This window comes from Lissotriton vulgaris, chromosome 10 (assembly GCF_964263255.1).
Source record: "Lissotriton vulgaris chromosome 10, aLisVul1.2, whole genome shotgun sequence".
Taxonomy (NCBI): Eukaryota; Metazoa; Chordata; class Amphibia; order Caudata; family Salamandridae; genus Lissotriton; species Lissotriton vulgaris.
This window is the reverse complement of record NC_141698.1, coordinates 889,742,223-889,755,237: the sequence shown is the minus strand read 5'-3', so window position 1 is coordinate 889,755,237 and position 13,015 is coordinate 889,742,223. Positions and strand designations below refer to the sequence as shown.

Sequence of the window (13,015 nt, the reverse complement as noted above, 5' to 3'; positions counted from 1 at the left end):
CAAACACGTTCTCTATTTCCTAACCATAGAATCTCAGTACAAGTGAAGGGGTGAGTAAGGAGATGCATCACCTGCAGCGCATGTTCCTACAGAACTGCTGGGAACTTCCTACATATGGAGCTGCCTTTTTTAATGGTCAGATATTTACCAAAGCGAGCTCCAGCAACCACAAGGTGATCCGGGTTTACGTGGGCATAAACGTCAAAGGACTGCATCTCCTGAATATGGAAACAAAGGTAAGACGATTGATCAGATCATGTGCTTGGAATACCATCTAGAGAAGGATTCATCTGGAAAAGGTAAACGGAGAAGGGGGGTTATTTTGCACCAGTATGTAAATGGAGAACATTTGCCAAGACATCAATTGTTAACTGCAATACGGTAAAAAATATATGAACCCCTTTTATAGATCTTTTTAGCACTGTGACAACAGTTACAGAAAATTGCTCTTAAGACTGTTGACATTGCCCAGTCAGGAAACTGCACAGATGCCATTTTAATAGACATGTTCGGATAGTAAAAGGTTTGGCATCTTTTTGTTATCAAATGATTTGTCTTGAGCCACATGAACATAAATTGATTTTGGACAATGCTTCTTTTAAGGTCAACTAAGATGCGATGAATAGATATTTTCCAATAGCAAATTCTTAGGGCCCAGTGAGTGTCCCTGACTGTGCTGTTACTCACTCAACCCGCCTCGTAGCACTGATTTAAAGGAGTCCATCCAGCCTACATATCCTGCTTGCTTCTCCCTGCAGTGATCCTGCAACACTATAATGCACTCACTAGATTTCTGATGGGCATACTCAAATCTTTTTTGCATTATCAACTCACTCAAATGTTGTGTACATTGTATCGGGGAAAGGTATAGAGATGCAGGAATATGACTTTTACTGTTATCTTTGTATTTCTATTTTTTCTGACATAAATGCAAAAAAACAAATTCTGTGATTAAAATCGTTTTACAGGGTTAGACACTGTTAAATACTTAATTGTGGTTAAAAGAGAAACAATAGATTTTAATTAAAATATTATATTCAAGGCATATGAGCTGCAGATCACACACTTGCATTATATCGCCATCTTGTGTTGGGCTTGGATGCTTGCACCTTGTTGTTGTCTTGGAAGAATCAATGTAGTCACGAGATAGGTGACTCCGCCCTTGGACGATAGTGCGGATAGGCATCGACTCCATCCTTCGATTGTTTTTTTCCGCCATTGGGTTCGGATGCAACTTTTGCGCTCCGGTTCGAAACTTTAATTTCAAACTTTTTCGACGCGCAAAACTTCCTTAAAATCTTTGAATTCACTTCAGACATCGAAATCTTAAACGCGACCCTCATCTGCTTCATGCCTTACCGATCAACGCCGTAAGGTCTACGGCTCATGGAAAGGACACCAGTAAAAAAATGCCCCCAGTGTGGAGCAAAATTCCCACACAGTGACCATCATAAGGTCTGCAACCTGTGTCTCTCGCCAGAAGACGACGAGTCCAGCCATCCAGCCTGCGCCTCCCTTGGATCAAAGAAGACCATTCGCGATCATAGGGCTTAACAACACATCATGGCGCAGAGATCAGCTCTGGAACCAGAGGACATCTTCGATGAAGGCCCAGATGTCCCAGAAATGATTCCAAAGATCTCAAAATCGTGTCCGAGGCAGAATACTCCGATGACCCCATCACTCCTGGTCAACGAGTGTGTACTACTGCCCCTATCCCAACCCCACCATCTAAACAGAAGGCACTGGTCATGACTTCGCCTGTTGGCCCCAGTCGCGACCGAAAACACAATTCAGAAGCCCCGCCTCCGTGCCCGACTCCGAAGAAGAAGAAAGACAAGCCTTCCGGTAGCTTGGAAACGATCAAAACGCATATACTAGTCCCACCGGCGCCTTTGGCACCGAAGCCAACAGAACACTCGGCTCTGAAAATCCATTCCTTCAGCACCGAAAGACAAACCGGCCTCGAACACCTCCAGGCCTGTAGTTAACCAGGTTTCAAACATTTCTTAGCCTAAGGACCATGCCTCGGCTCCGAAACCAAAACCTTTGGAACCAAAACACAAGCCTAAGTATCTACCACGCCTCCTAAGGCTAAAGAACACAAAAATCAGCACCTGTCCCGCTCTGAACCGAAAACATCGATGCCCAACGCGGGTATTGAGGAAAAGGAACTTTTCCATCCAGATCCTGTCGATCCCAAGCAGAAAAAGATCTATATTAACCCTGAAACAGGGCATGTCATAGCTGTGCCATCCAGAAACAAAAAGCCAGTTCCTGTGAAGAAGTACTCTGCTACATCACCTATGGCCCCTTCTTCTCCTGTACCTCCTTCTAATCCTCTTCCTCTCCCCAAGCCTGTTACACCACCTCTACCTGTAACTTCTCCACCACATACACCACCACCATATGATGATGATGATGATGATGATGATGATGATGATAACCTAGGGGTGCGGGAGACCCCAATGATCCGGTCAAAGATCCAGACGACCCACCACAAGACAATTGGGATTACAATGTTCCAATAGATCTACCAGACCTCCCAAGCCCCAACATACCCAAAAAAAACATCTCCCCCAGACGATAATATTGGTTTTGGACAATTAATCAATAGGGCTGCCGTTTTTCATTGCGTCGCAATGCACTCACACAAACCAGAGGACGATTTCCTATTAGATGCATTTGAACAGTCCCAAAGAACTATACAAATATTACCAATGATTAAGGGGGTCATTAAACATGCCCCTGACATATTTAAAGATCCTGTACGAGCCAGGATTCTTAATCCAAGGATAGATAAAAAATATAGACCTGCCCCTGACGACCCTGCGTACATCAAGGGACAACTGAAAGCTAGAAAGCGTGCAAATTCACAAACCTCCGGAGATGCACCACCCCCGGATAAAGAACCCAAATTAATAGACACATCTGGCAAAAGGGTAGCTGCACAGGCGGCCAATCAATGGTGCATAGATATCACTCAAGCACTGCTAGCTAGATATGATAGGGCTGACTATAATCAGCTGGAAACCCTATTACAGCATTTGCCTGATCAATCTAAAACTCAAGCAAATGATCTCATTCAAGAGGGCAAACTGATAACAAAAGCTTCAATTAAATGTGCCCTTGACGCAGCAGACACTGCCTCTAGGTCCATCAATACCAGTGCACTTCTCAGACGACATGCCTGGCTACGCATTTCAGGCTTTAAACAAGAGGTCCAAACAATTATTTTAAATCAGCCGTTCAATCAACAACAACTTTTTGGACCGGCTGTGGACACTGCTCCTGAAAAAATGAAAAAAGACACAGAGACTGCTAAGCCCATGAGAGCATTACAGTCTCCGCAAACATGTCGCTCCTTTTACAGAAGAGCCTCCAAGAACATGGGCACAGATACCCCATCTTCCTTTAAAAACACTACTCAAACATCCCCCAATAAAGGATATTTTAGAGGAGGATACAAAGGCAATAACAGGAGAGGAAGAGGCTGAGGTAACAACAGCACTCAAACCTCCCCTGCTGCTAAACAGTGACTTTCCTGCAGTCCCCCCAGACCATTCCACTCCAGTCGGGGATGACTATCACAGTTCCTACCTGTCTGGCAATCCATCACAACAGACAAGTGGGTAAGACAAATTATCCAGTATGGTTACTGCCTGGAACTTACAGCTACCCCCCCCCCAACCCCCCAAACATACCATCCAAACAGCGTCCAATGTCCACAGAACATCTTACACTTTTATAACAAGAAGTTATTTTGCTGCTTCAAAAGCATGCCATAGAGCCAGTCCCCTCACTACATCAGGGAACAGGAGTTTACTCTCTGTATTTCCTAATCCCCAAAAAGGACGGGTCCTTAAGGCCAATACTCGACCTCAGACCCCTCAATCTGTATATACACTCAGATCATTTTCACATGCTCACTCTCCAACAAGTGCTTCCTCTACTCCAACAAGGAGACTTCCTTGCCACACTAGATCTCAAGGACGCCTACTTCCACATTCCCATACATCCTGCTCAAAGGACGTATCTAAGATTCATAGTGGACGGACAACACTATCAGATCAAAGTCCTTCTGTTCGGAGTCACCACTGCTCCCAGAGTATTTACCAAATGCCTGGCAGTGGTAGCAGCACACTTAAGGAGACCGCAACTCCATGTCTTCTCATACCTGGCTGACTGGCTAATAAAAGCCAAGTCGTTTAACCAGTGTGTTCAACACACTCAACAAACCATTCAAACACTGCACAACTTGGGGTTCACAATCAACTATACCAGGTCGCACCTCCAACCCTCTCATGTACTTCAATACCTGGGAGCCACAATAAATACTTCCACAGCTGTAGTATATCCCAGTCCAGCCAGGATAACCAGTACACAAGCTCTCATCAACAAATCTCAAACACAACACTCTCTCCCAGCCAGAGTTTTCATGCAACTCATAGGCATGATGGCATCTTGCATATTCATTGTACTTCCACATTCCCATACATCCTGCACAAAGGACGTATCTAAGATTCATAGTGGACGGACAACACTACCAGTTCAAAGTCCTTCTGTTCGGAGTCACCACCGCTCCCAGAGTATTTACCAAATGCCTGGCAGTGGTAGCGCACACTTAAGCAGACAGCAACTCCATGTCTTCCCATACCTGGCTGACTGGCTAATAAAATCTCAAACACAACACTCTCTCCCAGCCAGAGTGTTCATGCAACTCATAGGCATGATGGCATCTTGTATATTCATTGTACCTTATGCAAAACTTGAAATGCGTCCCTTACAGAAATGTCTAGCTCATAAGTGGATTCAAGCTCAGGGACATCTTACAGATCTGGTGTTGGTGGACAGCCGCACACATCGCTCTCTGCAGTGGTGGAACACCAAAAACGTATCCAGAGGGTGGCCGTTCCTCAAGCATTTTCCAGACACATCACTCACAGGTTGGGGAGCACATCTCCTCAATCACACAATTCAAGGCAAATGGACCACTCAACAAAATGTTCTCCATATCAATCATCTGGAATTGCTAGCAATATTCCTAGCTCTGAAATCATTCCAAGTTCATGTACAAAACAAAGCTTTCCTAATCTGCGCGGACAACATGACAGCCATGTATTACATACAAAAACAAGGAGGCACACATTCTCTGCAGCTGTCCCAGCTCACACAGAGCATGTGGAGGTGGGCAATTCCACAAAACATATACCTTCTTGCAGAACATCTTCCAGGAGTTCAAAATCAGATTGCCGATCTGTTAAGTCGACAGACACAACAGATTCACGAATGGGAACTACATCCACAAGTTCCTCTACCATTTTTCCAAATGTGGGGCCAACCAGACATAGATCGTTTGCCACACACAAAAACGCAAAATTCCCAACCTTCGCCACCAAGTTGTCCGCACCCACAGTCCAAGGCCAATGCGATATGGATGAACTGGTCGGGTAGATTTGCGTACGCTTTTCCGCCACTCCCACTGATCCACTAGTGGTACGCAAGCTCCAACAGCAGTCTCTAAATATTATCCTAGTGGCTCCCGCATGGGCACACCAATCATGGTTCACAACACTGTTGGAACACCAAAAACTACACCTCTCCCCATCAATACTAACGCAGAACCATGGAGAGATAAGGCACCCCGATCCAACTCAACTCAATCTAGCGATCTGGCTCCTGAAGTCCTAGAGTTTGGTTATCTTAACCTTCCACTGGACTGTATTAATGAGGCCAGGCGCCCTACCACCAGAGCTTGCTATGCAGCAAAATGGAAAAGATTTGCCATTTACTGCACTAACAATCATATCAATCCATTTGATGCCTCCATCCAAAACATCTAGCATACTCATCTGTACGTTTATATCGAGCAGCACTTGCCGCTTACTTGCAAAATAGACAACACTTTTCACTTTTTAGGATACCAGTAATTAAAGCCTTTATGGAGGGCCTTAAAAGGATCATTCCTCCTAGATTACCATCCTCTCCGGTGTGGAATCTCAACATTGTACTTACTAGGCTCATGGGACCCCATTTGAACCTCTACATAAAAATGAACTTCAGTTCCTCACATGGAAAGTAGCTTTCCTTATTGCAATTACCTCTCTCAGAAGGGTAGGTGAGATCCAGGCTTTAACCATACAAGAACCCTTCTTACAAATACACCGTAACAAGGTGGTTCTCAGAACAAATCCAAAATTCCTTCCTAAAGTCATCACTGCTTTTCACCTTTATCAATCAGTGGAGCTACCAGTGTTTTTCGAAAAACCCGGACTCCGTAGCAGAAAGAGCTATTCACACACTAGACGTCAAAAGAGCCCTACTTTATTACATTGACAGAACTAAGCTTTTTCGCAAAACAATAGAATACAAAGAAGATGCCCAAACCCTCATATCTTAGTATGAAACTTATTACATGAAAACCAAGTGCAACTTCATGAAACCTGGTAAGGTACTTTTATTTATACCTATTACTCATATTTTTTACTTCTTTTTGAAAAAATGTGTTTTTTAGGCAGAAATAGATACGCATTTACACAATATCTAACAATTTTGACAAAAGATAAATCAAAACAACATCAAATTAACACAGAACAGTACACATTAAAAAATGCATTTCATCACTGTTTGCAAATCAATTCCTATTTGTAGACAAACAAAGCGACGTGAAAGCAAGAGCAGAAACAGAATATGATGTATTTCAAATGAATCACTCAATGATATAACTGGCTCTTGTAGATGTGCCGACGCGTTTCAGGTTCGAGTGACCAATTTTCGAACCCTCATCAGGGCTTTGGTTTTTGTCTATCTTTCAGGCAGATAGTATTTCCATTCATGGACCTGGGGGACAATGCTTCAAGCTTTACTTCTCACTGCACCGCCCGGCGCCTCGTGGAGGGAGGAGGTTGTGATCGCTATGTCAGGGATCCTTGTGTCTTCATCCAAAGTTAGGGAGATATTTCAGGTCTCTTTCACTCAATGGCAATCTGTTTATGTAGGGCAACCTGGATATCAAACTGGGTTTCTCTCCAGGTATTAGTTTTGTGTAGCCCACAGGGTGTCCGTCTTGTCTCTCTTTACTCGTGGTGCACTAAATGCACTCGCTTTTCAAACTAGCTCGGTATCTTCACCGTCAGGCTCCCGCTAGACCGCCTCGCAAAACAAAACAATTGTTCATGTCTTTCTCCCCACCGCATAAAGGTAATCCCATCTCCAAAGTTGGGATTGCAAGGTGGATTGTTAAATGTATCCAAATATGCTACCAAAAAGCTAAACACACTTTAACAATTCCCCCTAGAGCGCATTCAACATGCAAACTAGGGGTTTCCATGGCATTCTTAGGGAACATTCCCCTAGAAGACATGTGTAAGGCAGCAACATGGTCTACAACACACACCTTCACTAAACACTATTGTGTTGACGTGCAAGCCAAGCAACAAGCTGCTCTGGGCCAGGCTGTTCTTAAAACTCTTTTTCAAACAACTGCAACTGATACAGGTGACCACCGCTAGGGGAGATACTGCTGTACAGTCTATGCAAATGTGTGATCTGCAGCTCATGTGCCTTGAACGGAAAATGCTACTTACCAGTATGCATCTATTCTTGACATGTAGAGCTGCAGATCCACACATGCCCACCTACCTTCTCGGGACCTGTATCTGTTCCAGCTCTAATTTACTTAGATATACATACATGGACATCTTTTTCTTTACTACTATCTCCATCATTTCCCATCAGGCAAAAAACAATCTAAGGATAGAGTCGAGGCCCATGCGCACTATCGTCCAAGGAAGGCGTCGCCTATCTCTTTACTACAAAGACTTCTTCCAAGACAACAACAAGGTGCAAGCATCTGAGCCCAACACCAGATAACGATCTAATGCAAGTGTGTTGATCTGCAGCTCTACATGCCAAGAACAGATGCATACTGGTAAGTAGCATTTTCCTTATATTATTAAGTACATGCACCATAGCAAGTATTCAAGGCACATTTCATGCATCATTACTCTCACAAAGGCATCAAATATTTGTTATAGATTGACATTTTTAACACAATTAGGATACCTTCAAACCACAGAAACCTTAACTTGATTAAACAATTTTAGTAAAGAGTTAACCACTAATGTAATTATGTTTCAGTGATTTCAAAATTGCATGAATCTTTAAAAAATAAAAAGCCATAACTAACTGTGCACACCTCCCTTGAAGACTGAGGTGTGTGCTTTCTGTTCATTGAAGTTCCTCCGTCAATTCAGAGTTGTTTCTTTAGTGGCATTGTGGTATGGATGTCTCATCTAAAGACTTAAGCCTCCAAGACAGGCCACACCCATAGGAAGCAGATGTGCACCACCAAGTTCTTCGGGGTGTGCAAACAGCCAAGATGGATATATGACTTTTGATGGCTCCAGGCTATTGGAGACAAGGCGGATTCCACTTGAGAGCTGTTAAAACAGAGTTGTGCTGTGGCCTGATTCTTGGGCTTGCTTTCCTTGGACCACCAATTCCAACCACACAACTGGAGGTTCAAGGGTTAGCCTTGGGACCTGCTTACTGTCAAAGGCAGACATGGCTGCCTTTGCAGCAGGCGGTTCAGTTCTTTTGAGGCTATGGAGCAAGCATTGTTTTCTGACCTCAGAGAGTGCTGGATCTCACCTACAGGGGGTCAAAAACTCATCTGTGGTAGAAGGATGGACAATACCAGTCAGCTGTCACACTAGAAGATAAGTAGGGTTCAGTGGGTACCTCTAAGGGGCCCTCTGGGTGCCTGTCATAAAAAATTCTATTAAGACAAGATGTTTAATACAAAACACCATAGGTTTCAGTGAACCCAATATGTAGCTGGGTAACTCATTGCAACCAGTGCCCAGCACATACCTTAAGATGACTTCCCTTTTCACTTGCAATATCTAGTGATAGAACTAGACATCACAGGGGCATATCTGCTCATGTTCTAAGGCCTGCTGTATGCATAACTTGCATATATTATATGCAGTGACTTTGGCATGGCACACAGTAAACATGCCATATCATGTTTTCACAAATGATTTGGACTGTATCACACAGCCTGCAATGGCAGTCTGCATGCAGTTTGTAGGGGGTCCCTTCAAGTGGAATACATGCTGCAGCCCTTAGAGACCCTCTTTGGTACCCATGCCCTAGGTACCAAGGGTACCATTTAGTAGATTTACAGGGTTGCTAAATGCATGACAATTGTAACACAATTTGATCATTTTACCTAGTTTATAGGGAAAGAGCACTAGCGCCTGGTTAGCAGGAACCCAGTGCACATCGGTCAAAAACCATGAGTACCAGTGGCAAAAAGTGGGGAAGCCATGACAAAAAGTAATCAACAAAACCATTTGCCAGTACTGTGCAATAATTGACTACAAATTACATTTGAAGAGCTATTAATTGCTCTATCAAGCTGACCACTTTTTCAGTCAATGAAGATTTGAAACAAGAAGCTTCCAATTGATATTTGTTTATTAAATTTGACTTTCAATTTGACTGTTTATTCAGACTTTGTTTTTTGTTTTTTAGTTGTATTTGTCAAAAAGAACATTCGCTATATACAACAATATACAATTAGTTGGGAGGAGAAACAAGTGAATGGGCCGGGGGAAGATCAATAGAACCTTTTGGACAACATTTAGACACTAGACGTACAATAGACACTAGACAACAAAAACATTGAGTAATACACACGAAAATGAGGTCGGTGGAAGTTGCTGGCGTTATTTTTAGCTATTTACAACAAAGCAACAGTAGTAATCATCGTCCTATATTAAAGTTTGGCTTTTTTAGAAACAAATGAGAAAGTATATTTTTCTTTTTGTCGCACAACGAAATAATCAATTTTCTGATGAAGCTTTGTAAAATTCAGCTTATTTATCACCAACGTTTGGCCACAACATTGTACAAAACAGCCACTATAGTGGCGCCAACATTCAACTACCACCTCAATAGGTCGACGCGTTTCGAATCCTAAATTGATGTATAGGATTCTCTTCAGGACCACACAAACTCAATCTGTCAGAAGTGTGACTGTCATTTAGGCGTGGAGGTATAAGAATGTTATTGTGATAAATCCCCTTTCAAAGTGTCCCCGGGTGGTTGGCTTTGTTGAACTCCAAAGATGTAAACAAGGGGCGGGCTCGCCTCGCGGTATCAATCTGAGGCTGCGTCTTTCTCCTCCGTGCTGGGTCGCGGTCAATGAAAAACGCGATCGCGTTTTTCATTGACCGCGACCCAGCACGGAGGAGAAAGACGCAGCCTCAGATTGATACCGCGAGGCGAGCCCGCCCCTTGTTTACATCTTTGGAGTTCAACAAAGCCAACCACCCGGGGACACTTTGAAAGGTGATTTATCACAATAACATTCTTATACCTCCACGCCTAAATGACAGTCACACTTCTGACAGATTGAGTTTGTGTGGTCCTGAAGAGAATCCTATACATCAATTTAGGATTCGAAACGCGTCGACCTATTGAGGTGGTAGTTGAATGTTGGCGCCACTATAGTGGCTGTTTTGTACAATGTTGTGGCCAAACGTTGGTGATAAATAAGCTGAATTTTACAAAGCTTCATCAGAAAATTGATTATTTCGTTGTGCGACAAAAAGAAAAATATACTTTCTCATTTGTTTCTAAAAAAGCCAAACTTTAATATAGGACGATGATTACTACTGTTGCTTTGTTGTAAATAGCTAAAAATAACGCCAGCAACTTCCACCGACCTCATTTTCGTGTGTATTACTCAATGTTTTTGTTGTCTAGTGTCTATTGTACGTCTAGTGTCTAAATGTTGTCCAAAAGGTTCTATTGATCTTCCCCCGGCCCATTCACTTGTTTCTCCTCCCAACTAATTGTATATTGTTGTATATAGCGAATGTTCTTTTTGACAAATACAACTAAAAAACAAAAAACAAAGTCTGAATAAACAGTCAAATTGAAAGTCAAATTTAATAAACAAATATCAATTGGAAGCTTCTTGTTTCAAATCTTCATTGACTGAAAAAGTGGTCAGCTTGATAGAGCAATTAATAGCTCTTCAAATGTAATTTGTAGTCAATTATTGCACAGTACTGGCAAATGGTTTTGTTGATTTCTTGATTGGGCGCAGCCTTACTGTGCTTCACGCCAGACCCATTTTGTTTCTTGCATGACAAAAAGTAGCACATTCCTAATCTGGTTGACTGCTGTGTCTCAGGAGGCTTCTTTCTGGCCTACAATGAGACTTTTAGTTGCTAACTTTCAGTGGAGGATGGACTAACAATGAGCCTTCTTACTATCGGTTAATCTGACCGGTTTTGGTGCATGTAATTTTGCTGTTCACTATGGATGCTGGCCCGGTTGTGTCCTAACTGCATTTTGTGTGTGTTTTTTGGTAGAATTAGGAGAGAATTCGGGGAGTCACCAGACATCTGACAGTTTCCGGCTTGCCTCTGAGAGTACTTTTGCTTTACGGGGGGAACCGTCTAATTGAGGTTTCCCATCACAGTACTTTCCTACTGATAAGCAGAGTGAATCCTTTGGTACCTTGTGATTTAGAAGAATGATTCTTGCTTGTGGATATAGCCACATGATCATGTTCTTATAATGTGACATTCTATTGTTCTTGCATGTCTGTTAAAGACTGGGGGGTTTCAGTCACAGTCTGCTGAGCCTGACTTTTGCAACTTGGTACCAAAGATTAATTTAAAAGAAAGAGCCAGATAGTCTCCCTTGTGGCTTCAGTATGTGATTCAGTTAAATATAATGTTGAGTGACATTTCAAGCATTCCAGCTATGCCAGTAACATTACCAACTTGCACTTTCATTGCAGGCTTTGCTGATTAGTCTGAAATTTGGTTGCTTTATGTGGCAGCTAGGAGATGCAGACACATGTTTCCAAATCCACAGTCTGGAAAACAAGATGAGTTTCATAGTACATACCAAACAAGTAAGTTTGAATAATTAAAATGTTGGCATGCAAATTACTTTTGTCAGATATTTATTTTTTGGCAGCCCTCTTGTAGGAATGCTGCCTTTCAGCTTATACAGTAGTTCCCATCCTTCCATTTCATACAAAAACTCTAAATTACCAATGAAATCCCTGGTACTAATGGGGTTGCTCCAGCGTCCCTGCAATCTTCTGTGTAATGTAACGTTTTATGGCAGCAGACCCCAGTTAAATAGTTTGGAATCCGTGGTGAGCAGATGTAACACAATCCCCGCCCTGGATATCCTCTCCTTCCAACACCAACCACCTCAAGTGCCCTACTTGGCCCATAGCAATCCCCGTGACTCAGTTACAGAGACTCTCTAGAACGGACATGGAAGCCTGGCCACAAAAATCCCAAAGAAACACAGCACTCCCCACTAGGGCCCAGAGACGTTCAAATTCCGATATCGAGCCTCTGACTTCAAGAACCACTAGGTCCGTAGCAGCAATGTCTGACAAAGAAGCAGCGGATCTAGCCTCCTCATATGACACACCTCCCACTGAATTCCCAAAATCCAAGATCCAAGTGATGAAATGGTTTTCAAAAAGACCGTCCTTGCAAAAAAAAAACCTAGACCGCCCTTCCTCACATCCCTACCTAGGGCAATCAAAGAAAAAAAGAACCTAAGCAACAAAGAGTTTTCCACCAACTGCTTGCTCATCAACTGCAGGTCGGCGTCTATGCATGCAACTGAATTAGCAGAAGCCATCCTCTCGCAAAACATTGACATAGCGTTCATCACGGAGACCTGGCTTAACGAGCTCTCCTCACCATGCCTAGACATGCTTGTGCCCCAGGTTTTTCCATTATTAACAAAGACAGAAAAGAACAACGAGGGGGAGGGGTAGCTATCATTCTTAAAGACAACATTGCCATCATGGAAATAGATTCATGCAAATACAACACATTTGAATGCCTTACAGTCAACACGAACACCAAAGATAATGGAACTTTGCTCTGCCACCTTCTCTATCAATCACCAGGCAACACCTCCGCATTTGGGGAACATTTATCTGACCTGACCGCTCACT

At 42.9% G+C, this 13,015-nt stretch overlaps 1 protein-coding gene across 3 annotated transcripts in view; it reads left to right on the top strand.

The window, feature by feature from the left end:
• KRIT1 (KRIT1 ankyrin repeat containing) overlaps positions 1–13,015 on the top strand; it is a 346,827-nt gene that overhangs the window by 321,132 nt on the left and 12,680 nt on the right. For all 3 annotated transcript variants that reach the window (XM_086941853.1, XM_086941852.1, XM_086941854.1), the window contains 2 exons: positions 30–236; positions 11,825–11,941. In XM_086941853.1, the coding sequence (XP_086797979.1) occupies positions 30–236; positions 11,825–11,941 (324 nt within the window). The remainder of the gene's footprint in view (positions 1–29; positions 237–11,824; positions 11,942–13,015) is intronic.